The 27345-nt window shown below is 38.0% G+C and overlaps 2 protein-coding genes and 3 long non-coding RNA genes across 15 annotated transcripts; 1 reads left to right on the top strand and 4 right to left on the bottom strand.

Moving 5' to 3' along the window:
• Positions 1 to 1009: 1009 nt before the first annotated feature.
• On the bottom strand, positions 1010 to 25965 carry LOC133727289 (uncharacterized). Its single transcript, XR_009855106.1, has 7 exons — positions 25847 to 25965; positions 25578 to 25765; positions 25341 to 25427; positions 25095 to 25249; positions 18335 to 18416; positions 18036 to 18221; positions 1010 to 1241 (listed from the first exon to the last, which is right to left on the bottom strand). It is a non-coding gene; the product is annotated as an uncharacterized LOC133727289 (long non-coding RNA).
• Positions 1803 to 16758, top strand: LOC133727287 (uncharacterized). Of its 11 annotated transcripts, XR_009855097.1 has the most exons (10): positions 12363 to 12692; positions 12840 to 12927; positions 13042 to 13201; positions 13568 to 13655; positions 14348 to 14429; positions 14642 to 14758; positions 14881 to 14918; positions 15163 to 15508; positions 15601 to 15747; positions 16462 to 16758. XR_009855097.1 is itself a non-coding variant. In XM_062154886.1 (4 exons), the coding sequence occupies exons 2-4, from the start codon at positions 15404 to 15406 to the stop codon at positions 16552 to 16554; spliced, it is 345 nt and encodes a 114-aa protein (XP_062010870.1). In that variant the 5' UTR covers positions 14457 to 14918; positions 15163 to 15403; the 3' UTR covers positions 16555 to 16758. The 11 variants fall into 11 exon arrangements, 1 of the variants encoding a protein (XP_062010870.1); XR_009855096.1 differs by lacking the exon at positions 12363 to 12692 and adding an exon at positions 1803 to 1998 and having other exon boundaries at positions 14642 to 14918; XR_009855100.1 differs by lacking the exon at positions 12363 to 12692 and adding an exon at positions 1803 to 1998 and having other exon boundaries at positions 13088 to 13201; positions 14642 to 14918.
• Positions 19789 to 20500, bottom strand: LOC133727288 (uncharacterized). The gene is made up of 2 exons (XR_009855105.1): positions 20163 to 20500; positions 19789 to 20081 (listed from the first exon to the last, which is right to left on the bottom strand). It is a non-coding gene; the product is annotated as an uncharacterized LOC133727288 (long non-coding RNA).
• LOC133745850 (uncharacterized) lies at positions 20938 to 22001 on the bottom strand. Its single transcript, XR_009863829.1, has 4 exons — positions 21901 to 22001; positions 21699 to 21807; positions 21469 to 21547; positions 20938 to 20973 (listed from the first exon to the last, which is right to left on the bottom strand). It is a non-coding gene; the product is annotated as an uncharacterized LOC133745850 (long non-coding RNA).
• On the bottom strand, positions 23242 to 24423 carry LOC133725993 (alpha,alpha-trehalose-phosphate synthase [UDP-forming] 1-like). Its single transcript, XM_062153429.1, has 3 exons — positions 24363 to 24423; positions 23763 to 23860; positions 23242 to 23634 (listed from the first exon to the last, which is right to left on the bottom strand). The coding sequence occupies exons 1-3, from the start codon at positions 24421 to 24423 to the stop codon at positions 23242 to 23244; spliced, it is 552 nt and encodes a 183-aa protein (XP_062009413.1).
• Positions 25966 to 27345: the final 1380 nt, after the last annotated feature.

Consider the following 27345-nt stretch of genomic DNA (forward strand, 5'->3'; position numbering starts at 1 on the left):
AGAGAGGGGTTGCTCTAGAGAGGCTTGGATAATCTTAGAGATTGTATTGATGAATTGTGTTGTGTATTGTTACTTGTTGTAGCCTCTATATATAGGCTACCAAGCCATAGTGGTTGGCCTTAAACAAATCATGATGGTTTAGGTTTGAGCACTTAAACACTAATGGAACTGTTAGGTTTAAGCACTTAAACACTAATGGAATGTTAGGTTTAAGCACTTACTGCTCCAATTTTGCTGCAGCTATATCTCCACCAAGAACTCAAAATGGGCCTTCGACTTCTTCATATAAAATGATCCACAATGAGTATAGATAATTGTGGCAAATTTTCAGTAATTTCTTCCATGTGGTTGGGCTGGAAATGCTGCTGGACTCCTTACAGGTCCAGTTTTCCAGTTTTGCTTCTGCAGAAAATTGGATTGATTGTTTCACTACTAAAAAGAATTGCTTTTGCGACACTTATTTTGCGACGGCAAATTGGGCTTTTGCGACGGAAAAACTTTTCGCGACGGAAAATTGTGTCTTTTGCGACGGAAATGTTGGCGTTGTAATAGGTGGCGTCACAAAATCCATTTGCGACGGTAAAATGCCGTCGCAAAAGATAATTGCGACGGTATTCTCTTACCGTCGCATCAGTTATTTTTTTGCGACGGCGATTTGCTACGCAGGTTTCTGTCGCAAAATTTCCATTAGGGTAGCCCAGGTGGAGGTATTTGCTACGGCTATGTTGCCGTCGCAATGTATATATTTTCAAAATAACCGCCAAATCTTGTCGCCAAAATTGATGCTATGGTTAGTTTGCCGTCGCAAATATATTTATAAACTTTTATTAAAATATTTTGATAAATAGATAAAACTATATAATTTTATACCAATTGCGACGCTGAAATGTCCGTCGCAAACGCTAATTTTGTTTTATTATTATTATTATTATTATTATTATTATTTTTGTCTATTTCCACAAAATTAAACAAATAAATAATAATAATAATAGTTAAGCAATTAAATATCTGCAGAAATTAACATTAATTCATGAAAAATATAGTTAAACATATCCATTGAGTCATCGTACCATATTCAAATACAAACACTAAAATGAAAATAAATGTGTTGTCATTTCCAAGTATTGAAAATTATAACCACACTTGAAATAAAACAACAATCACAAGTGCACCATTTTACTTTGTCATTTTGTGAGCTTTGCACTTGCTTTCATTTGCTTTGCTCTTTTTGCCATGAGAACCTGTAATATAAACATAGAAAAACTAATGTTACCTTAATGTCCAGTAAGCAAGATAGACAACAAAATGCACATATTCTTTCGTGATGGTGTCTATACAAACAAAACAAAAAACATTAAGGCATTGATGGACCTCAATCAATAGTAACAGTTATTGTAATGCACAAGGGTGTCGTTGTGTGTGCTTGTCTATCATATTCATGTCCGCAAGATTCATCTTCTCGCAATGGGTAGCTAATACTTTACAAGCAATCTAATATTCATACTGTAAATTCAGAGACACTACTAGAATAACTCAATCACACGACAGCCATCAGACGACACATGAGTTTTTGCTGTCGTCTGAGTTAGTCAGACGACAGATTTTTTAAACCTGTCGTCTCACTTCTACTCATCCAACACATGATCCTTTGGTAAATTTGAGAGATTTCAGACAACACTAATAAGGATATCTGTTGTCTGAAAAACGAGAAAAAAAAAAAATTTTAATTTACATTTATTTTTTTCCCACTCAAAACAATCAAAAGATTCAAAACCTAGCAGACTTGTGAAAAACCCGTGTTCCCTCCCTTAGCTAAATTTTAGGTAACTCTCCCTCCCAAATCGCTCTCAGCCTCTCTCTCACTCACTGTAGCCCTCACCCTCAGTCCCTCTCACCCTCTCAGCCTCGCTCTCAATCTCAGTCGATACACTCTCAGTGGGCTGTCTCTGTCGATCTAGACTGACTTTAGTCTTCAACCTCCATCTCTCTCTCTCTTCCGTAAGTTCTTCTTGGTTTTTCTTACTTCAATATAAGATTCATGTTCTTCAATTTTTCAGATCGAAAAAAAAAATTGGGTTTTGATTGAGTTTTGTGATATTGGTGTGCAGCTATTGCAGTAATTTCAATTCTATAATTGACATTCTCAATTCTATCGCCCGCGCCTCTCTCTCCACCGCGGGTTCTCTCTCCTTCAGTCTCTCTCAATCGCGACTCTCTTTGTAATACCCCGGAAAATCCAAATTAAATTCCGTGGATTTTTAGAAATGATTTCACGATAGTAGGAGCGAGTACGAAGCTTGGAGAAGTTGTGGAATTAGTTCGAACGATTTTATTTTCGAAAACGAACGTTTTTAGGGGGTCAACAAAGTTGACTTTTTATACGTTCAAAATTTGGGAAAACTCCCTTCATGAAAGTTGTAGAGCTCGTCGATACGAGTTCGTGGACATGTGGAACGCAATATTCGGAGTTCGTATGATTAAGTTATGAATATTTGAAAATTGGGAATTTTCTATAAATAGGAAAAATATCAGATTTATTCATTAAGGACGAAAAAATGCAAATTTTGCATTTTGGCCCCCGGTTTCCTCCGTTCTCTCTCCTCCCTACGCAGCCGACCCGACTGACCCGACCCGGACCCATCTCCCTCCTCCGGCGTCCTCCGGCCACGACCCGGCCCTCTCCGGACTCGCCGTGCCACGCCCAGCCGCCTGGTGGCCTCCCCTTGCACCGCCGCTGCCCCCAGACGTGGATCGAAGCCCCCCAGAGCCTAGCATTCGACCCGACCGGATCTTGGCCGTGCCGGCGTTGCACGGGCCGATCCTCCCCATTTTCGTGATCTCCTCCTCCCCCTGATCATCCCCATATAGGCCTTGCTTGACGATTTGGAGTGTGGAGTGAAAGATCACGAGTTGAAGATTTCGACGTCCCTGATTCAATCTGGAATCTGATCAGACGCACGAGATTAATCCAACTTCAACGCTTGATTTAGGACGATCTAGGCCGAACCAGGCTTAGCTCCAGGTATGAAAGTCGACCACCCTTTCATTTTGAACCAGTTTGTAGTTGGTCACTTTGCCATCTGAGGTGGTTGACTGGCGTTGACCGCCGCGTTGACCGCCCACTGACCACCGCTTGTGGCGGCGCATCAGACCATATTTCGAGTTTTCATTATCTAGGCGATGATCTATGCATCCATACGAGCGTTTTGATATATAACATGGTCATGTTAAAAAAAGTTGATAAATAGTGGATTTTCGTTTTGACGTTACTATTTAACGTTTTTACGTTTATCTTCGGTTTACGATCTGTGAAGATCTGACCATCGGTTTTGCTTCAATTTTGGATATGTTGATCGTATGACTGTCCCGGTGACTTTGTGAGGTCACGGGCGAAGATCCGACCGTTGGATCTTCGTATAATTGAGAAATAGTGATTCGGAAGGCGATTCGTGAGAATCTGACCGTCGGATTTTCATATAATTTTATGGAGATGTTTGTTAGAGTGATTCAAGAAGATCTGAGTCTTTAATGATAATTTTGGAGGATGATCCTAAGGGCGATCCGTGAGGATCCGACCGTTGGATCATCGTATAAATTCGATCTGACCGTTGGATCATCATTAAATTAGAATCCGACCGTTGGATTTCCGTATATGTGTGCTTTTGAGTTGTTGGCTAAGTTAAGATCATTATTGGATTAGGTGATCGATGGATTTATTTGGCGGACGATTCGTGAGATTGTTAATGGAGCTGTTAAGAAGACGCAGCTGGATTAGAGGTGAGTAAACCTCACGTGGTTCATATTACGAACCCAATATATTTAATTGCTTTATTTTGCAATCATATGAACTATTGTTGGTGTATTAGACATTCCTGTGTGAATGTCTGTATATATATTATTACGTGAAATAATATGTATTGTTGGAGTTGTGTTGAGTTTATTGTTGAGAAACAATATATTGTGAGAGGTATTGAGTTTATTGTTGAGAAACAATATATTGTGAGAGGTGTTGAGTTTTATTGTTGAGGAACAATAAATTGTTGTGATCTGTGGAGATCACTAGGTCACGAGGTGACCATGGCATCTATTAGTGAATCACGCTCTCGTACCGGGCTGGTGGTTATTAATAGTATTAAATCGTAATCACGTCTGTGGCCGGACGAGTGGTTACGTTCAGTTAGAGCTCTAGTCTGTCTGCCAAATGTGGAGTGACCTTATGAGTGAAATTGAGAGTAACTCATAAGTGTCAATATATATATGGTAACCTTATGAGGGAAATTGAGAGTAACTCATAAGGGTCTATATATATATATGAGTCTGTCTACCAAATGTTGGGAAATCTTATGAGCGAATTTGAGAGTAACTCATAAGTGTCTATATGTATATATGAGAGTGAGTGATCTTATGAGCTAAATTGAGAGTAACTCATAAGTGTCTACATATATATATGAGAGTGAGTGATCTTATGAGCTAAATTGAGAGTAACTCATAAGTGTCTATATATATATATGAGAGTGAGAAAGTAACGTGGGTTTGTGGTAGTCTTGAAATCTAATAAATCAACAGTTCTTTCTTGTTTACTCATACTGGCTGTAAAAAGCTTACCGGGTTTTGTGTTGTTGCAACTCCCGGTACACTATTCAAATTGTGTAGCGGGTAATCCTACAGGACAGGAGAACCAGGACGGTGATCGTGCGGTTAGAGCAATTGTTAGAGTTTTACAACAATTGTAAGTTGTGAGGTGTGTTATGCTCATTTGAGCTTTATAATATATTGTGAGAGTGAATTGTAATAATGAACTCGAAGTTTCGAGATTTGTTTTTTTGTAATTGTAATTATTCAGGTTTCGGATTTGAATTTATCATTCAAAATCCGGGGCGTGACAGTTTGGTATCAGAGCGTAAGGTACATATTTGGTGATAATCAGTACCTCCCGAGTGATGGCCCGTCTGCAGCGGATCCCCATCATATACTCTTCGGTACTGGTAAAATCATTGGGTATGTCTTAGTATGGGGTCTAGACAACGTGTAAGTCCGTAGGACGGTAGAGTTGTCTACTAAGTTCGTATTAGAATAAGTTTAGTTTCCGCGAGTTGTGATCTTCGAGGAATAGGAACCTCTGGATTTAACTCTGATGAGTCGGTGAGGTAGAGGTCGAGTCTGATGTAGGGACAGGACCTTTCTATGGAGACAGTTGAGGATGAGGTGGAGGCATTAGAGGTTGAGTTGCCTAGTCTACCTGTAGTTGATGTGATGGATGTTATTCTTGGGTTGAAATGGTGAAAGAGATTGAGACCCTAGGAATAGTTGAAAAGAGAATTGATCTCACCAACTCAAGATGATAGGAGTGTGAGAGATTATGAGACAGAATTCTCAAGACTATATTGGTGTTCGAGTGTAGTGATGTAATTTGGGAGATACTTATGTTACCTTTAATAAGGGTAGTATGTCAAGTGATCATGGCATAGGTTGACTTTGTAAGTGAAGTGGTGGAGCTTGTGTAGCTTCTTTGAGTTATCACCTTTGAGGAATGGGAACCTTTGGATTAAACTCTGGTGGAGTTATTGAGGATGGTTTTCACGAAAAACAGTATCCTTATGTGCATTGTAGTCGTTGGTTGTTGGGGTCATGGTGTTTGACCAATGCTTGTATCTAAAGTCGTTACGAGTATTTGACTAGTAGTTGTGATACTTTCCATTAGTTGGATATGCAGATGTTTTGAGTTGAAGAATACTTAGCAGTTATTGGTTGCTTAGTGATGGAATTGTGTTATAATGGAGCATTCATTCATGCACAGTTGTTTGGTGTTTAGGATAGCTACTATATATTAGCTAAATGTCGGGGTGTGGTTTGAGATCTGCGGATGGTATTGGAAATTATTGTGGAGTGCTGGTTCACTGACTATTGTTGAGTAGTAATGCATAATTCGTTGTTACTATGATGGATTTTGTGTATGGTTGACTTATGGAAAGATTGATATGACCTCGTGATAGGATTGACTGTGAAGAGACATTGTGTTGATGTATGAGCTTAGGTAATAACGTTGTTTTCAACTCTAGGAGTGCTAGGGTTGTATAACTAATTTATGAGGCCAGATACTGTTGTGAGGACAGATTATGGATTATGACGTGGTTAGTGTGAAGTGCTATAATCACAGAATTTTGACCCACTAGATGTTGACTTACCACCAAATGAGCAGTGAGGTGATTCGTGGGTGAGATACTGAGTGTGGTACCAGTATCGATTAGTGGATGCTAAGATGGTACATATTGCTTGTTGAAGCAATTGATAGATGGAGTGATCGAGATTTTTTTTAGAGTTGTAAGTGTGACTCTAAAGATGTGGGTTTTTCCTAGCTAACTCAGGAAGTGTTTAGCTTTATTAATCCCTAATTCTAGCGACGAAATTATTGTGTTTGGTTTGACTCAGAGGATACTAGCTTGACCTCTGTGTGACTTAATTGATTGCTAGGTTTTGAATGATTGTTTGTGATAAATCATTTTGAAAGATGTGTGCAGCAGAGTCTCGATGGTTTTGAAAAGAGTATTAAGTGACCAAGGTTCGATCCTTGGTGTTGTTGTGGTTAAACAAAAAAAGAAAAAGAAAACATGCACACAATCTTATTGATTTTATATTACAAAAAGGGAAACGAGGACTATGCTATACTAAGCCTAGTCAGCAGCTCCGGATGGGTTGAGGCTGAGCTCAAGAGAAACGTTTGAGCCACTGTGGTAACCGCCTGAGCCACCAGAATAGTAACCAAAAGCGCTACCTTCCTCGGAAGTAGCCTTCAGGTTACCAAAGACGTCCTCGCCGTGCACGGGGAACAGAGGAAGAGTTTGAACCTCCTGGTGATCTCCTCCTCGTTGTTGCAGGGATGTTTGTCCTCCTGTTGTGCCAAAAGAGTTGTACTAGTATTAGTGTTGAAGTGTGAGGAAGAATATGAAACAGAATTTAAATCAAGAAATCCTTCATTACCAGTAGAATAGGTGGAACCAAAGTTGAGATCAATGGATCTACCATCATCAGTAGAACTAGTGGACCCAAAATTGATGTCAATGGATCCACCAGCTGGCCCAAAATTGATGTCGATGGATCCACCAGCACCAGTAGAACCAGTGGACCCAAAATTGAGATCAATGGATCTACCAGTACCAAGAGAACTAGTTCTCATGGGCACTGGAGCAGCCTGATTACACCTATTCATCTGCTTCTCTCGAGCCCTGACGTTCTGGAACCAAAAGTAAATGTTCTTACCCTCAACATACCCATACTGGTTCAGCTGGAGACAGATCTCGTGAATCTGCTCTGTAGTTGGGCACTTAAATCCCTTGACGTAGTAAAGATCCTTGAGGATTCTTATTTGTTCTGGAGTAGGAATCCACCTGGTACGGCTTCGCCAGAAATCCATGTTGGCACTACTTCCAGCTGCTTGGGTGTTTCCTCCCTCCTCTGTTGGTTGCTGTTGTTGTGGTTCCATTTGTTGCGGGGTTTGGAGCTCCATTAGTTGCAGAGTTCGTGGCTCTTGGGTCATGGGGTGAGAGGATGTGGAAATCGAGGAATACATGGTTTAGTGTTTGAGGGAGATTTTGTTAGAAGGATTGGAGTTGTTGAACTGGTGATTGGAGATCTGAGATTCTCAGAGGAAAGATGAGATCGAATCTTCAAATGGAAGAAAAGATCTGAGAAAGAAGGATTGAAGATTTGGAGGAAAAGATTGAAGATCTGAAAGTTCAGAGGAAAGATGGGATTGAATCAACTAGATGGGAGAGAAGATCAGAAGAGAAGGATTGAAATTGATGAAGAAAGGATTTGAGAAGAGAAAGGCTGAAGAGTTGAGAGAGAAAGGCTTGAGCTCGGAAGAAAATTTCTTTTCTTTTGGAGTGAACAGTTTTTCCCCAGAATGCACCTATTTATAGAACAAGGTGAGCAGATCTCCACCGTTGGATGAACGATCTCAGAATTTGAATCCACGCGTTGGATTAAAGTCATCCGAAAACCCGGAAAAGTTGTTGGCGCGTGGAGAGCGTGTAAGGGGACAGGCCGAACCTCGAGATGCTGTGGCAGACAGCTTTAGCCGAAAGCAGATTTGACTGCCGTAAATCACGGAAGGGATAAGCCGTGACACAAGTGGGCCGTACTTGGGCCTGTCTCGGATCAAGGCATCACTGTAGCTGTGGGTGGAGGCCTGATGGGCCGAGTTTCAGAAACAGTTTTGGACATGATGGGCCGAGTTTCTGAAACAGTTTTGGATGAGTTGGGCCGGATTTCTGTAACAGTTTTGGATACGTTGGGCTGGGTTTCTGCAACAGTCTTGGATGTTTTGGGCCGAATTGTTGAAACAGTTGAAACAGTTGGTTTAAATAAAAGGATTGGTATGGATAATAACGTGAGCAGCCGTGCTCGAGTGGTTGAGTGTACAGTTCGTGTACAAGAGGTCTGAGGTTCGAACCTCGCCTCTCGTTTATTTTTATTATGTTCGTTTATGACATAATAAGTATAAAATTTGTACACATTATATTAAGCACAGCTTGTGCTCCAGTGGTTGGGGGACAAAGGTTTCGTGCGGCAGGTTGAGGTTTCGAACCTTGCCTTCCCCGTTATTTCATTTATGTCACTTATGACATAATAAATATAACACGTGAGCATATATTAATGAAGGCAGCTCTTGCTTCAGTGGTTGGGAGCAAAACCTTCGTGTTTGAGGTCGGGAGTTCGAACCCTACCTCTTACAAATATTTTTGGGTCTCGTATATGCTTGATATACGGACGTATATACGGTATGTACGGTATACATACGTATATACGGTCTGTACAGTATGCATACGTATATACAGTTGTACGGTATGCATACGTATACACGATCTGTACGGTATGTATACGTATATACGGTATGTACAATTTCATACCGTAGCCGAGCTGGAAGTGGGTGGGCCGATTGGTAGGCCCAAATAGTAAGCCCAATTGTTCGGCCCGAATAGTAGGCCCAAATGTTAAACCCAAAGTGGTTTGGGCCGGTTCGAAATTTGGATGGTTCGGTTTCTTCGGCCCAATTGGCCAGCCCTAGTGCTTAACCCAAGGATTGAGCAAGCCCAAGTCATCATCATTGGATGACATAATTTATTGGCGTGCTTTTGGGGATGATTTGTTTTGAGTGATGCATCTTAAGTTTTACTATGGAGATTTACCGTGATGCTAATTGAGTAGCGAAACACTTTGTGAGAGTGTTTACTGTGCTTGTATGCCAGTACAGAGTGATGATCTATGTGAAGATCTATGTGATGATCTATGTGAAGATCTATGTGAGGATCTATGAGATGATCCATGTGATGATTTTGTGTAATTGATGTGGATTGATGTTGAACAATTGTGTTGTGCGTTTACGTTTGTGATGAAAGGATTTAGTGGCCATAGGAATGTATTTTTATACAAGGGTTGAGGCTTTGTAGATTACTACAGCTTTGGGAAAGATGGATATTCGATGGTTAGGTCAACCTTAATCGAGAGGAATTGACTTACGCTCAAATTTCGGGACGAAATTTCTTTAAGGAGGGTAGACTGTAATACCCCGGAAAATCCAAATTAAATTCCGTGGATTTTTAGAAATGATTTCACGATAGTAGGAGCGAGTACGAAGCTTGGAGAAGTTGTGGAATTAGTTCGAACGATTTTATTTTCGAAAACGAACGTTTTTAGGGGGTCAACAAAGTTGACTTTTTATACGTTCAAAATTTGGGAAAACTCCCTTCATGAAAGTTGTAGAGCTCGTCGATACGAGTTCGTGGACATGTGGAACGCAATATTCGGAGTTCGTATGATTAAGTTATGAATATTTGAAAATTGGGAATTTTCTATAAATAGGAAAAATATCAGATTTATTCATTAAGGACGAAAAAATGCAAATTTTGCATTTTGGCCCCCGGTTTCCTCCGTTCTCTCTCCTCCCTACGCAGCCGACCCGACTGACCCGACCCGGACCCATCTCCCTCCTCCGGCGTCCTCCGGCCACGACCCGGCCCTCTCCGGACTCGCCGTGCCACGCCCAGCCGCCTGGTGGCCTCCCCTTGCACCGCCGCTGCCCCCAGACGTGGATCGAAGCCCCCCAGAGCCTAGCATTCGACCCGACCGGATCTTGGCCGTGCCGGCGTTGCACGGGCCGATCCTCCCCATTTTCGTGATCTCCTCCTCCCCCTGATCATCCCCATATAGGCCTTGCTTGACGATTTGGAGTGTGGAGTGAAAGATCACGAGTTGAAGATTTCGACGTCCCTGATTCAATCTGGAATCTGATCAGACGCACGAGATTAATCCAACTTCAACGCTTGATTTAGGACGATCTAGGCCGAACCAGGCTTAGCTCCAGGTATGAAAGTCGACCACCCTTTCATTTTGAACCAGTTTGTAGTTGGTCACTTTGCCATCTGAGGTGGTTGACTGGCGTTGACCGCCGCGTTGACCGCCCACTGACCACCGCTTGTGGCGGCGCATCAGACCATATTTCGAGTTTTCATTATCTAGGCGATGATCTATGCATCCATACGAGCGTTTTGATATATAACATGGTCATGTTAAAAAAAGTTGATAAATAGTGGATTTTCGTTTTGACGTTACTATTTAACGTTTTTACGTTTATCTTCGGTTTACGATCTGTGAAGATCTGACCATCGGTTTTGCTTCAATTTTGGATATGTTGATCGTATGACTGTCCCGGTGACTTTGTGAGGTCACGGGCGAAGATCCGACCGTTGGATCTTCGTATAATTGAGAAATAGTGATTCGGAAGGCGATTCGTGAGAATCTGACCGTCGGATTTTCATATAATTTTATGGAGATGTTTGTTAGAGTGATTCAAGAAGATCTGAGTCTTTAATGATAATTTTGGAGGATGATCCTAAGGGCGATCCGTGAGGATCCGACCGTTGGATCATCGTATAAATTCGATCTGACCGTTGGATCATCATTAAATTAGAATCCGACCGTTGGATTTCCGTATATGTGTGCTTTTGAGTTGTTGGCTAAGTTAAGATCATTATTGGATTAGGTGATCGATGGATTTATTTGGCGGACGATTCGTGAGATTGTTAATGGAGCTGTTAAGAAGACGCAGCTGGATTAGAGGTGAGTAAACCTCACGTGGTTCATATTACGAACCCAATATATTTAATTGCTTTATTTTGCAATCATATGAACTATTGTTGGTGTATTAGACATTCCTGTGTGAATGTCTGTATATATATTATTACGTGAAATAATATGTATTGTTGGAGTTGTGTTGAGTTTATTGTTGAGAAACAATATATTGTGAGAGGTATTGAGTTTATTGTTGAGAAACAATATATTGTGAGAGGTGTTGAGTTTTATTGTTGAGGAACAATAAATTGTTGTGATCTGTGGAGATCACTAGGTCACGAGGTGACCATGGCATCTATTAGTGAATCACGCTCTCGTACCGGGCTGGTGGTTATTAATAGTATTAAATCGTAATCACGTCTGTGGCCGGACGAGTGGTTACGTTCAGTTAGAGCTCTAGTCTGTCTGCCAAATGTGGAGTGACCTTATGAGTGAAATTGAGAGTAACTCATAAGTGTCAATATATATATGGTAACCTTATGAGGGAAATTGAGAGTAACTCATAAGGGTCTATATATATATATGAGTCTGTCTACCAAATGTTGGGAAATCTTATGAGCGAATTTGAGAGTAACTCATAAGTGTCTATATGTATATATGAGAGTGAGTGATCTTATGAGCTAAATTGAGAGTAACTCATAAGTGTCTACATATATATATGAGAGTGAGTGATCTTATGAGCTAAATTGAGAGTAACTCATAAGTGTCTATATATATATATGAGAGTGAGAAAGTAACGTGGGTTTGTGGTAGTCTTGAAATCTAATAAATCAACAGTTCTTTCTTGTTTACTCATACTGGCTGTAAAAAGCTTACCGGGTTTTGTGTTGTTGCAACTCCCGGTACACTATTCAAATTGTGTAGCGGGTAATCCTACAGGACAGGAGAACCAGGACGGTGATCGTGCGGTTAGAGCAATTGTTAGAGTTTTACAACAATTGTAAGTTGTGAGGTGTGTTATGCTCATTTGAGCTTTATAATATATTGTGAGAGTGAATTGTAATAATGAACTCGAAGTTTCGAGATTTGTTTTTTTGTAATTGTAATTATTCAGGTTTCGGATTTGAATTTATCACTCAATTCTATCGCCCGCGCCTCTCTCTCCACCGCGGGTTCTCTCTCCTTCAGTCTCTCTCAATCGCGACTCTCTTCTTTCTCTCCCCCCCCTCCCCCCCTTCCCTCCCTCCTTCCCTCCTTGTTCTTATTCTCTATCTCTTTCTTCTCAATCAGATTCAGTTTTTCGTTTTCCTTTCATTGGGTTTTGATTGAGTTTTTGAGTTCTGATATGATTGATTTTCGGATATTGCTGTTTCTTATATATTGGGTTTCTGAGATCGATTGATACTTTGAATTTCGAAATTGGATGGTTGCTACTTTGAATTTTGAAATTGGATGGTTGTTGCAATTGTTCATGTTTCTAAGTCTGAAATTCTTCTTGTTTCTTAATAGTTAATAGTACTGACATTTGTTAACTTTTTTTTTTTTTTTTTGTGCGGGATTAGGACTAGAAATTGTCACAGTTCACCGATTTCACCCTCATCGAACTGAGCATCAAGTGTGAGGTGTGAGTCTCGTTACTTAAAAACGAACAAGATTTAGTTTAGAAAAAAAGCTCTGTAGTTTTATGGACCTTGATATTACTATGATGTTATCACCTAACAATGAGCCTAGTATTTTTGTGTTACTTATTCTTGTTGGTCATAATGCAGCTATGAACTTCCTGATTTGCACCCTCTTCTAGATCAGCTAAGTAATATCTACAGCTAAATATCATTGTTTATGGAAGTCTCTACTCGAGTAAGTATGGCTCCTTCTGAGTTTAGGCTTATGATGTTCAAATGCTTACATAAAATAGCTTTTTGGTGTTCATTTAGCGATTAGCTACTTGATAAAATTTGTTTGGTGTTACAGAGAAGCTTATGAAAGTGCTCTGAAAGAAAAACATGATGCTTTTCAGATAGAAGGGTTTTTGGATGAAGCTAGTACTACCCATATGGAACAGTTAGAGGCTTTTGGAAGATTGTTTGAGAAAGCTGCAGAAGCTGACACATCAAGTTGGTGACTTATGTTGGTGACTTATGTTGGTAACTTTTCCATCGAATTGCTTCACTGGCATATAGTAAACCCTTTTGGTATGCTGACCCTCCTGTATTTGAATCGTTTTGTGTTTTTTCTTCTTTTGTTAAATGTTTTGTGGCTTTGATTCCGATCCTGGACTTTGAGGTATGAATTGTGAAGACAATTTTAATGGTTTGATGGCTGAAATATAGAATTGTGATTCGATTCGAATGCTTCCATCCCATGATCAGTTTATATATGTGACATTTGATTAGGCCATGCTTTGCTCCTCACACTCTGTTAATGTGAGAAAGTGTATATTGTAAAGTTTAGGTCTTTAGGGTTTTTTATTCGAGTTTGTGATTGGTGGTTTTTGTAGGTATTTTTGCTTCTTTGGCGGCTTTGATGTTCAATTTCGTGAAGAAAGATGACATTGATCACTCTCTTTACAAAGAGGGCGAGTGGGGGTGAGTAATTTGATCCCCAGCTCAAGATATAGGATTGAGATTTCAGTTTCAATTTTAATTCAGTATTGAAATAATTGAGTTCTTGATTTTGGTTTGTGAATGCCATTGGTGTTGTTACTGTTAGGACTCAGTACACTCCTTATGAACATTTAGATGATTCTATGCTTCAGCAATTGAATGTTAGTGTAAAACTGTAAACTGAACATTCTGTGATTCCTATTTGTGAGATTGAATTAGGTTTATCTATCGGAGGATTGGAGGGTGCATTAAATCTAGGCTTAAGATAATCTGAAAATACAATTTTGTAGCTGGAAAAGAAGAAACTAGATCTACACAAATAAAAATGCAACATTTTTTTTTCGGTGTAGCTTACTGAAATCATTCGAGTAAAACTTTTGTTTCTTATCTAATGTTCAAATTATGGCATATATTAAAGAGTGCCCCTTATATATTTAAAGTTCAAGACATCTTTTGTTTCTTCATGACCAGCTATAGACTTATAGCCTTATAGGAAAGTGAAAAACTTTAGAACAGAAGGATTGCTGCATTCGTTTGTTTACAACATTTCATTCCTTATTCTTCCTGCTGATATATTAGGCTTCTCCATTTGATTTGGAGTAACATAGGACATTTATATCTGTTTTTGGATATTATTACTTATTCCCTCTCTTTCCCTACCACATTGTATTCAGATTTTAAACAAGTCAGGTTATATCACAGTGGAACCTTACAAGGATGGTTCTCCAGAGGTTGTGATAGATTTCTCGATTTATGGTAGGTATTCAATAGTAAGATGCTTACTGATAGTTATTTCTTTGTTGTACTTATGTATTCTTTGGTTTTGTGCTGAGTTTCTGAACCAGTCAAGTTCTTAAAGTAAGCATCTTACTATTTTGCGGACTAGCATTTCAAACTATTTTCTTTTACTCCTTTTCTGACGACTTAGGTTTCCCTGAAACACTTACCTTCTGTTTTATTTGTTGCAGGTTTTATTCGGAATCTTATCAAGAGGAAGCAAGTAATTGATGCTGTTAGATGCATTTGCATCTTGCAGTTAATTGACAAGTTCTGCTAAAAAAAAAAAAAGAATTTATCTAACCTCTGTAAGATTAAAAGCACAGAACTCACGATATTAACCAAAGAACAAAAAAAAACTAAACTTTCAATCTAGACTATTCTGTTTCTATGACTAACTATTGTTACCAATTCTTGAAATGTTTTGCAGGACTGCATACATGGCTCCGTGCACTCTAAACAAAAAAGGTCAGTTAAATGCTCTTCATCTTTGTTTATACTGTATCCCAACTGCCTCATTATACGTCTTTATAACTTTTCATTAAATGGTCTTATCACTCTAATCTCTAGCATATTGCATATAGAAATCGATCATACTATACATAATCATTAACTATACAAATCAATCACCATCATGCCTCACTTCATAAATTGCAGTCATATCATAGATAGCCCTTCATGCTTAATAAAATTTGTCAAATGTACATTGCAGGGACTGAACCATAATCTGGATCAATTTTTCAGTGAGATTGGTGGAACAACAAGCCACAAAACCTCAAATTTTCAAGCCAACATTTATCAAACACTTCTCATTATTGTGTTCTATTTATAGCTTCATTAAACTATACATACCAAGTTTGATTTGAAGTCATTAATTCCAGTGAGAACTTCGTGTAATGTGTTCTAATCATGCAGCTAAAAAATTGAATGCTGTAATGTGATAGCGGACTACAATGCACAGATTGAAGTCAACTTTAAGCCGAAACTACAGTATGAAAAGGCAACCATCAACTGTGACTGCTGATACAACAGCTCCAAGTGTTCCACATAATGAATCGGTATGGATTGTTGGTTTTGTTATCTATGTTGAATAGATTCATTCCTTATTGTCTTCTGTTATGACCATTTTTCTTCTCACTAATTTTTGCAGACAATGTCCCTTGGGTTAAGCAGTCGCCAGATTACCCTTCTGCTTTCATCTATCTGGGCACAGTCCATCTCCCCTTTAAATACGCCTGAAATCTATCAAGCAATTGCTCATACCTACAGCCTTGTGTTGCTATATGCTCGGACTAAGGTATAACTTCCAGTCTTGTAGGTTTAGTTATACATTAATGACAATATTTGCAGTTATGCTGCTTTATCCATTCTTTCTTTTCAAATTAAGATTTCTCTTTTCATATTATATCCATATCATCTGAAGTCTTTTCTTGGCTTTACTTTTTAAATACAATAAGCTGATGATGTATTACATAGTCTTCATAACTTTCCAAAAACAAGTCGGCATTTGGGAGAAAATTTAGTATTTTTATACAAGTTACAAGGATTTAACGAAGAAATCTCCAAGGGTGCACAATGCATATACACAAGTATACACCGACTCTATTTCCAGTATATATTACCATTGTCAGCTCCTAAAACTATCAAACAGGCTAGGGCAAGTTGGAGCAAGCATGAATGTTAAATTTCATTTAAAGCACTATGCCTTCTGTGGTTTGGCAAAGTCTTGCTTATCATAGATGAGAGAAAAAAATTCACTATTGTCATCTAAACTGGTTTGCTTATCATATATGAGAGAAAAAATTCACTTTTGTGCACTTTTTCTCCAACTTAAACTGGTTTGCTGGAATATTGTCATCTAATATTATTGCTTTCTGAAAATATGCTTATTGAAAATGTGGTTGCTGGATTGCATTGTTCTGGACCACTTTGCATGTTTCGATCAGTTCATATATAGTCATGGATTATTGGATAGTTTTCTGAATACTAAATGCAAACCAATTTGTTTCAGTGGGAGAGAAGAGGGAAGGCAGCATATACGCAGCACCATATTGATGCAATCAGAACAGAGTGGGCAAAATTTGTTGTTAAAACATATATGTAAGTAGTATCGCATCTAGCTAGTTAGTACTTGGGTATAGGGACTTATTTTGGTAACCTTGATATATGATAGACTTGCTATATTAAGGTTGCTTTTGGTTTGGATTGTGGTTGATCCGAATATGAATTTGCACTTTGGTTCCAAAGTTGGATATGGCAATGTATGAAACAGATGACAGTAATCTATGACAATGTGGTATTTTGGATATATGTGTTTTGGACATGGAATTTCATATTTGCAACCAATTAATTGTGCAAAGCCAATTCAGACATCAAATATAGGTCAATTGTCTATTGTCTGAGATTCACTCAGACAACACATTTAACGCAGCAAATAAGTCATGTTGTCTGAACATGCATTCAAACAACAGATATAACAAAACTCATGTTGTTTGAACTCCATTCATACAACAGATATAACAAAACCCATGTTGTCTGAACTTTATTCACACAACAGATATAACAAAACTCATGTTGTCTGAACTTTATTCACACAACAGATATAACAAAATCAATGTCATCTGAGATTCATTTCACTCATCAGATATAACAATAAACTGTTGAATGAGATTTATAAAATGCAACTCAAAACAATAAAATGTGTCGTCTGAGTATTGAGTTAGATGACGTATTCCATTTTGGCACTGTTATGGTTAATGCATCTAGTACAACTGAGAAAAATGAGGCATTGTCGTCTGAGATTCATTTCAGACAACAGAGGTATCCCAACAGTGTCGTCTGAGATTCATTTCAGACAACAGAGGTATCCTAACAGTGTCGTCTGAGATTCATTATGCACAACATAGTTCTCTTAAAAGTGTTGGGGTAATATAATGTTTCTCAACAATCATTAAACGAACTGTTGTCTGAATGTCTAACAGACAATAGTTTATCCAAATCAAAATAGTTTGGTAATTTTCAGACGACAGTTATGAGCTTATATATGTCGTCTGAGTGTAACACAGACAATAGTTTTGAACTGTCGTCTGAACGAAGTCAATCAGACCACAGGCTACTAGACGACAGCACATTTTTCACTCAGACGACAGTTCAGGAACTGTCGTCTGATTAAGTTTGTGGTGTAGTGAGAGCTAAGCTTCGGCATTGATGAGGAATAAGCCATAAGGGAGTTTCCTGCACTAAAAATACGGACAACCTCTAACCCGAGGGGCATACCACATAAAAGTCAAAACAGCTGCACAGTAAGCTATTATCCATTACTGGATGCTTCCTACAAACGGAAGTGGGCTGTTGTTTGGGATCTAAATGTGCTTCCAGAGCTCTTTAAAGTGACAAATGGAGAAAGTAGAAATCATGGAACATGCATGATTCTCAAGTATAGCTTTCACTATGAAAATTAACCTTAACCAACAGCACTGGAATCCCTTAGTATCTTCCAACTCAAAATCATATAAAGTAATCAAGCATTATTTTGTTTCAGTCAAAAGGAAGATACCATGATGGCAATCTGAGCTACATACTTACTTTGCAAATTCCTTGGTAGCTTCAAACTCAAAGTCATAAGCATATGTGGCGGAAGAATCACAACAGATAATGTGTTGACCATTCTCATACTGTGGATCTGGAAAGAAGTGACCATTGTGAGGTCCGCCTATCTGGGAGCGCGCCTCACCCCACTGTGGCGACCCGAATGGGTATACCACAACCATACTGCAAAAAATAATAATAATAATAATAATGAATTTTGTTATTATTACTATTATTATAATAATAAATGGTGCATTACTAGCAGTGACTCTGATAGCAAACAACAGGACACTTACAGAATGACCAGTTTTGAATTCAGATGATGTCCTCAATCGCAGCACACAGCCAAAAGCATATGGTCGACTTAGCATCCGGTACCTGCAAATCATGCATCTTAGTCACTAGAACCTAGATATGTTCTGTATGCTTAGAACCTTTACATCTTTTGTCGAGAAGGGTAAGAACCAGTGAGAATTGGCCCAGCTCCAATGAGGGCACCCTCTAAGATAATTTAATATTCTCGATACCTAAAAACTTATTTGTCACTCTATCCAATGGCTTACTATATCTATCTCCATCAAAATTAGAAGCAAAGATAAGATATTCATTAAAGTATACATAATACATACTAGATAGAATTTAACTGCATCACTTGCTAACATATTTAATAACTAATAACACAGACATATACATGCATACACATGGATGAGAAAACAAAAATTGGCCTTTTGAACCATATCACATGTATTGACTTTCCCATGCTCTTTGATAATTTATTATCTTGAGAACATTTTCATTCTGAAATTCCAAGCAATCCTCCATTATATTCATTCATCTTTACACCTGAGTTTGAATCCTATAAATTGCTTATAATTTATTTACTGATAATCCAAGCACATGACAAAATGAATGATTTAAGACTTGCACTGAAATATGAGGAAATAAGAACCTAAAAGAAAGGAGGATGCACTTTGAATTGATCTTCTAACACTACTAGAATTTTGTTCATAGACATCGGTTCTGGACCGATGTTAAACTAATTTTCGACCGATGTCTTAGTGGGTGTAGAGAAAAGTATAGACATCAGTATAAGCGCGTTTTCAACCGATGTCCCAGACAACAACCAACATCGATTCTAAAAAACAAATCGATGTATAATCGTTATAATCATCATATTTTTGTATGTTAGGTATGTCTAATTCTTCATATTTTCACATTTTATGCTTAAAAAAGTATATGTCGAACAATACCTACTTGAACATTTGCATCGATTTCTATTCCAGAAGCGATGTCCAGTACACTTGTAGACATCAGTTCCCATGAGTATTGTTTGTTCGTGGCCATTTTTACATGTAGATTGCCACATTATTTTCCTAGGAACGATGTCTGTATCTTTATTCCACATCGTTTTTTTATTCAGAAATGATGTTTCCTTTAAGACAGAACATCGTTTCCAATTAAGTAAACCGATGTTCAATGGTATTATGTACATCGGCTATTTTTATTCAAACTGATGTGTTAATTCATTGAAGACATCGTTTTTGCTTTCCAAAACCGATGTTCACCTTTTGACCACACATCGGTTTGTTCCATGGTAGGTGATTTGTATGTTCAAAATAGATTACGGTTTGGTGATTAGAAATCGAGAAATCGATGTGCAGTAGTTTTGATTACATCGGTTTTGAGTTACAATTCGATATATTGATAATCATAGGTCATCGATTTCATCTAGTTGCTGGAAAAAGAAATACATTTCTCATCACCCAAAAATTGGAGCTTTCCATTAATTTTCTTTCCAAATTCATGATTCAACATAATTCACAAAATAAAACCCAAAACCTACAAAGGCTAGCTTAGAAACATATTAGCAACCAACTACAAAAGTACGTTCTACACCAAACTTTGCTTCAAAGCAAAAACTAGCCTTACTCAAAATCATGGAAGCCAAAAGTCTTACACCAAACTCTGTATATAATCAGCCACTTCAATGCACACCTCGTCAATATCATTTTGGCTATATGATTTGCGCGCCTTTACTGCCCACTAGAAATGTATAGAACAACATATAAGTCACAATCATTGGGTAAAATCCCACAGTTCACTCAAAGTAGGATAAAGTCTTACCTCTTTCCTTAAAACATGTGTTATCAATAAGGGACCCTATAAGTAATGTAACAAAATTCTTCAACCAGGGGTGCATAGATCTCCTCATATTTTCTGGAAATATAAAGTATTTTGTCAAAATCATGTGCCAAGTGTAAAAGAGAACAAAATATAAGATGAACAATCAATACATAAGTAATTTTAACACACTGCAAACAAAGAAGGATGTAAGTTCTTACGACCTTGTGATTAATTGTTTTCTTTGTTCTTTTTTCTTTCTCAGCCTTGTGCTTATACCAAACCCAAAGTCCAATCAACATCCCTTATTATTTTACTCAAATAGATATATCTCTCTCTAGAAGTCTATATATAATTTACTTACTATATATCAGGTCTACAAATATCATTGCTATGTAATTGACAAGACATACTAGACATAACAAGCTAGCTGGTCCCCATTTCTTAAGTGGAAGACTTAACTAATGCCATTTTTTTTCCCGATCTGAAGACAGAACCATGTGATCCTCAAATGCTCATGTCTCCCTTGTTTATATTCATACTCAAAACAACTACGATTTTCAATACATATTGGAAGATTTCCTTGCAATTTCTTTCTTTCTTTCTTTCTCTTTTTTACGTTTTTCTGCTGGTCATTTTCATATCTACTATTTCCTATAGGAAGACTTATGCAGGTTTACAATTTCCAATCTTCTTAGGCAGTAGAGGTTTCTCAATGGAAAACATAAATATTGAGATCGATCAATCAAATCATGAACATATAGGGTAAATTAAAAGAACTTAGAGCCCATGTAACACTGCAGGAATGTTCTCCCTGAGAAGCAAAACAATTGCAACAGAGGAATCATAGTGAGTACCCTACATAGTCAAAGCAAACAGAGAAGACCTACATCTCAGCAATGTATTATATATGCAGAGAATTCATGAGTTCCTAATTCACGCTGAAGAAGACAATGAACCCAAGACTTTGTGTGTTTCAAAGGATAAAGTCCACAACTCCAAAAAAAAAGTACAGAAGCATCATAATAATACAAATCTACCATCCAATAAGATCACAATAAGACCACAAAATCACACGATCTGAACCGGATCAAAAACCAAAAATCAAAACTTTAATGCAAGACAATACCAATTGGATCCAAAAGAGGGGTCATGAATGGAATTACCTTCAGAGGGGAATAAAAAACACTACAACCACAACTAATATAAGCAAGAAGCTATTAGCCTATTACAAAAGAAGTCCAAGGCATGAATCAAAGTGCAGTAACACATTCTTGAAGCCAAGAAAAATAGTATGTGGAAGCATTACCAGGCCTTATAAAATCGGAGAGACCAAAATCAATAACCCCCACTGAAGCATCCTCTTCTCTTGTGGCAAAAAGAAAATTCTGCCAAGCAGTCATATGAAAAGAGTTATTGGTAATAGGTTCGGACGAGAACTGAAGATGTAAACAAACTACATGTGGAGGGGACTTTCAATACTATTCCATCCAAATACAAGAAAGTAGTGGAAAGTAGAAACTCTGAATGTAGTTGTACCTCTGGCTTTAGATCACAATGCACAACATCTTGAAGATGACAATAGGCAATAACACTTAAAATTTGCACAACAATAACTTTAGCATCTTCTTCTGTGTATCTTCCACCCCTGCCACAAGGAGTTACTGAGAATAAATCAAACTGAAATCATAAATCAGAAAGTGCCCAACCACAAGTTTCAATATAAAGAATATAAATCTACATGGACAAAATTTTATCCAGTAGTTCTCCACCTTTACACAACCTGAAAGTGAAAGAAATGAGAGAAAATCATATCAAATTTCAAAACAGGTTTTTCTGCCAACAAAAGTGTTCATTCATCTCAGTTCTAAGACTAGGCTTAATATGTGTGTGTGTGTGTGTGTGTGTGTGTGTGTGTGTGTGTGTTCATAAAACTAAACCATAAACAACAATACAAATGATGTCCCAACAAGGCTGACTCCTATAAATTGGTGTGAAGGAATAAGACTAAAAGAAAAATTACACGTACTCCATGACTATGTAGACATTATTGGCATCCTCAAATGCATCATAAAATCTGACCAGATTCTTATGTCTAGATAATGCTTTCAGTATTTTTACCTCTCTACAGACATCTTCAATAGCTATTGCTGTTGTCATCTGCAAAGAATCACTTAATTAGTAACCAATACGACTTCAAACAAAAACTTGTGTGATGACCATATAATACGACTTCAAAGAGCTAAATTAGATAGGATACAGCAAGATAAGATCAATAAATTGAACCAATAATCTGATACAAGCAAAACCCATCAAGAGAAACAATCAAAATTTCCCTCCAAATTTTGATTGTTAACTTAATTAATGACTTAATTGTTAACTTGTGCAGTCAACAACAGAAATTCCTTTCCTAGTTATTGGATGCTAATTATTGCTTCTTCATTTTGGTCATTGAAATAGGGCTGAAAATATCTGCCTTGAAACTCATTTCATAATGTGATGAAACAAAAATGGATTGACAATATAACAGTACAGAACCTATTACAGGTTACCACTCATCGATGGTTATTCCAGATTTTCATAAATCATAACATTATTTGAGAGAGAAACAACAGTATTAGTTTACTTGATTAAAAAAAAAGAAAATAAGAACATGTTGAATAATATAATTAGGGGCTTCTAGCCATGTGATGCGTGATGCCCACATATCATGGTCAGTAATAGAAAATTATGTGGCAATAGAATATAGTTTGAGCACATTAAGAGCAAACAATTATCATGGCTGAACGTTAATATTATGCATCAAGCATGATGGTCAGATAGGATCAAAGCCTTGCAACAGAGTTATCAGTTATTTGTTGATATTCTTGACAGATGGCATAATCCCCAACACTGATAGTGATTTTGGCAGTTAATATAGATAGTATGCACATTATGCTAGTGGAAACATGAAATACTTTCCCAATGTATATTCAGAGATTACCAAGCTTGAGAAATCAAAGGATATGCCAGCTGCCAAGCGGCACTCTGTATCAACTATCTTAAGCAAAGTAAATCATATTGAGCAGAATGTAACCAATACTTACCCAACTAAATCAGCTGCAAGAACTGAGCGCAGGAGCTCTGATCGTGATGGCAGTGTCCTATGAATTTCAGAGGAAGGAAAGGGAGTGTGGAGAAACCAGCCGACTTTCATTTTGTTGTTATATTCCTTCAAGCATTTTGGAAGAAACAGAAGATGGTAGTCATGGCACCAAACAACATCACCCTCTTCATAGTGCTCATTAACTACATCTGCAAACATTTGATTTGCCTTCTTATATGCAGAAAATTGCGACTGGAAACTCCGAGTGGTAGCAAGTCGATCTTCTTGTGGAAGCCCAAGGTAATGGAAAAGGGGCCACAAAATATTGTTGCAATAGCCATTGTAATATTGATGAACAATCTCCTCATCAAGGAAGACGGGGATACACTTCTGCAGCCAACAGTACGAGTGAAACAGTGTGTTACAATGTTCAAGCACAATCACCTCGCAATTAGTGAAAAAGAGCTGGATCTATGTCTATGAATAGAGAAATAAAAATCCATGTACAGAATTTGAACCTTTTCAGCTAGAGCTTTAGTAAGTGCCCTCTGTCCAATATCATCTGGCACATTTACCCCTACCCATCCAATCCACCTTGCCTCAAACTCCTTTACACCTATAAACAACAACGAACATTACTAATTAGTTTCATATTTTGAGGGGGAAAACCGAATAATCATAAGTTAAAAGAACATGATAAGCACAGGATACAGACACTTTGTAGAGATTGAAGATCTTAAGCAGAGTAAGCAACAGTCTCAATAAGAGTTGAAAGAATCCAATTAGATAAAGGACCAGATCTGTGACCCAATAACATGTAATCAAAAGGAGCAAACTTTACATAAGAGAAAAGGAAGCAAAGGCAAAGAGATCGCAAAGCAAATGCAGAGAAAGAAAAGGTACCTCATAAACCAAGTCGAAGAGGGATCGGAGAGTCGGAGGCGATGAGGAAGGCTCGACGCGTTTCAGAACCCCTTTTTGATTAGAGAGAGAGAGAGAGAGAGAGAGAAGAAAACAAAGGGAAAAGAGGAATAAGGGATGCTGTGGTACGACCTCGAAGAAGAGCAGAAGCATAACGATGGAGGAGGCGAGAGTGATGACGTCGCCGGGAAGGCTACCACTGTCGAAATCTTCATTGATTTTGGGGTTGGTCTGTAGCTTGTTCAACATATTCTCCATAGTTTATAGAGAGAGAAAGTGAGAGTCGGGGAGGGGGGGGGGGGGCCTTGGGTTTGAGGGAGGGAGAGAGATAGGATTTGGAAGGAGTGAGAGTCATTAGGGTTCGAAAGTTTCAGAGAAAGTGAAAAAAGTTTCAGGTGTTGGAGGGAATGAAAGCTCAGAATGATGGTGTCGCGCGAGACTAACGTTAGGGTTTTCTGTTTCAGTTTTGGGGTTGGGTGCAATTTTTTTTCTAAGTACGAAAGTTTTGAGTTTTAGTCCCCGCTTCTTCATTTCACTGAAAATACTTAGTGTTTTTTGCAGAAATAGGTTCCCTCAAATTTTCAAACAAAACTTTTAACACCGGTCATTTTAAGAACTGATGTTAATGATATACATTTAAATCGGTATTTTCGTAAAACGATGTTAGATTACTTTTTTACATCGTGGGCAAGTCTGACCGATTTAAAACATGCGATGTCTAATAACATAATTCTAGTAGTGTAAGGAACTTAACGTGGGAATAAAACTGCTTTCTTTTATTTGAATTTTCTAATATGTAGTGCAGCACGCCTGCTAAATGAGCTTCAAAGTCTTAACTAATACTGAAGTTAATTGGTCTAGTTAAGTTCTATCCCGCATCACACACTAGAGTATCAATATAAATCTACAGTATTTCAAGGACTACTCACATGTCCTGTGGAAGTGTTGAATCATCAGTATTTGAATAAAAGTACAATGAGCCTCCACTTTCTACGCTAAGAAACTTCAGAGACGCCAAATCTGTATACTCATTTGTAACAGCAAAGATGTCTACGCAAACACCTGCTTGAACAGCGACAGCAGCCTGTAAAAAAACCTTAGGGTTTAGTTTTTGTTGTATCGCAATCAACATACTAGATCTTCTTCCCAATCAAGTTTTTGAATTGAAATTCAACCTTCAAATTTGCTTCATCAAAGCAAAAGAGAGACACAGGGTTGACTGAAACTGAAGCTGTGGCCGAGTCCAGTATGCACTTGCTTCCCTAAAAATCCAAAAAGCACAGTCAGTCACACGTGTATCACAAATTTCAGCAGCAGAAATGCACAAGATCTAATTCGAATATAATGAAAGATCATGTGTATTCAAGTATCTAACCGAACCCCTCGTGCAAAAAAAAAAGAAGCTTAATTACCTTTTACAGAGCCAAATTGATAGTACAGAGAACGAGAAATCGCGGTTTCTGAGTTGCAGATACACGAAGAAGACTCAAAGTCTGAAACTTTATAGGTTTTGGGAGTCCTCCGATTTCAAAGTTAGAATCTTTTTGGGGGTTTTTATTCGAATTCGTTTTGGGGGTTCCTCCCTCCTCAAGTTTTTGTTCTATCCCATACAGACCCAAAATCAGAACACGAATACAACCAAGAGCCAAATTACACAGAAAGCTGAAAATCAAAGAGTCACCTGTAAGCTGACGGCGAGAAGAAGATTCGGTCATCGGAATGTTCATAACGGCGGGAACGGTGAGGTTCCGGAGTTGAGAAATTTCCAGTTTGGGACTTTGGGCGAGAAAAAAGAATTAGGGCTGTTTTCTTAGCAGGAAATTTTGCCCAAAAAAACAGAGGGAAGATTATTTGGATTAGCGCCAAGAGTAATACGGTGACGTTTATGTGTTGCCAGGTCTTCTTTCCTCTTTTTTTTTTTTTTTTTGGCAAAGTAAACATACAAATGTATTTTACGACGGCAAGATAAAAATCCGTCGCAATTGATTACAAACTTACTACGGCAAATATTTTCCGTCGCAAATAACAAGGCTTAATCGCGACGGAACATTTTCCGTAGCAATAGGGTCTCTATTGCGACGGCAACTGTTGCCGAAGTAAAAAACCGAAGCAATTGCAATTCTTTTTAGTAGTGTTTGAAGGCTTTCCACTCAAAAATAGCTCTGGCACTCTTCATAAGAAATGATCCTTGGGATGTCTAGAATTAATCTGGAAAGTTTTAGCTCATTTGGATTTCGTTTGGTTAGTCTGCCGTCCTTCCTTCCTTGTTTAGCTCGGTTTCTCCTAGCCGAAGTAGGAAAATATGCTAAAGTTGACTTTTCATTTCCATGCTTCCATCATTTCATTTTCTTTCCATAATTATGCAGGTAGGCTTTATTTAGCCTCTAAATAATATATTTCGAACTTGTCGACAATATATAGTTTGAGCCACTGACATTGACTCAATTTCTCCAAGACACGCCTTGTCAGGCCAAAATGCTCGTTTTGGGCCCAAACACTGCTAAAACTGCTCTTAAATGCTAAATTGTGGAGGATTTTATAGTGCTTTATATATATATATATATAATTAAACTCACTCAAAAATAATCCAGCCACTTTCAAGAGATTTTGAGAACCCTTTCGCACTCAAAGAATGAAGAAGCTCAAGCATATACTTTTTTGGTTAGAGACCAACGTCTTGGGGCTAATGTAGGATCTACTCAAGGACCTACCGGTTTAGGTAAATATCTAATGTGCTCTCCAATTGGGGAAGTTATTTTTGGAGGAGAAACTATGCGTTTCTGGGATCTGCGTGCCCCCTGGTTAGAACCTCTAAGGGGTCCTAGTGGTTTGGACTTGAGTAGGCTGAAAAAAACTATACAGCCTTGGCAAGAGCAGTGTTTTGTGGAATATATGACTCATGCTCCTTTAGGTTCTCCTCAATAGATGATGCTCATCCATTTTGCTGTTAACTCACTTTCCCATTATCCTCCTCTGCCTTTATTTTTTGTGTTTGACTGATGTAGTATTAAAAAAATATAGAAAAATCAATGCCTAAGATTGAAGTAATGAATACTTGAAAATCAAGCATACTGTACAAATTTAAGGACTTTGTAGCAGAATATGAGTCAATAGAAGATTGCAAGGGCAAACAAAAGCCTATTGTACTACGTTTATCGTTAATTCTCTCTTCTTTTTATT

Source organism: Rosa rugosa, chromosome 1 (genome assembly GCF_958449725.1).
Source record: "Rosa rugosa chromosome 1, drRosRugo1.1, whole genome shotgun sequence".
In the NCBI taxonomy this organism is placed as follows: Eukaryota; Viridiplantae; Streptophyta; class Magnoliopsida; order Rosales; family Rosaceae; genus Rosa; species Rosa rugosa.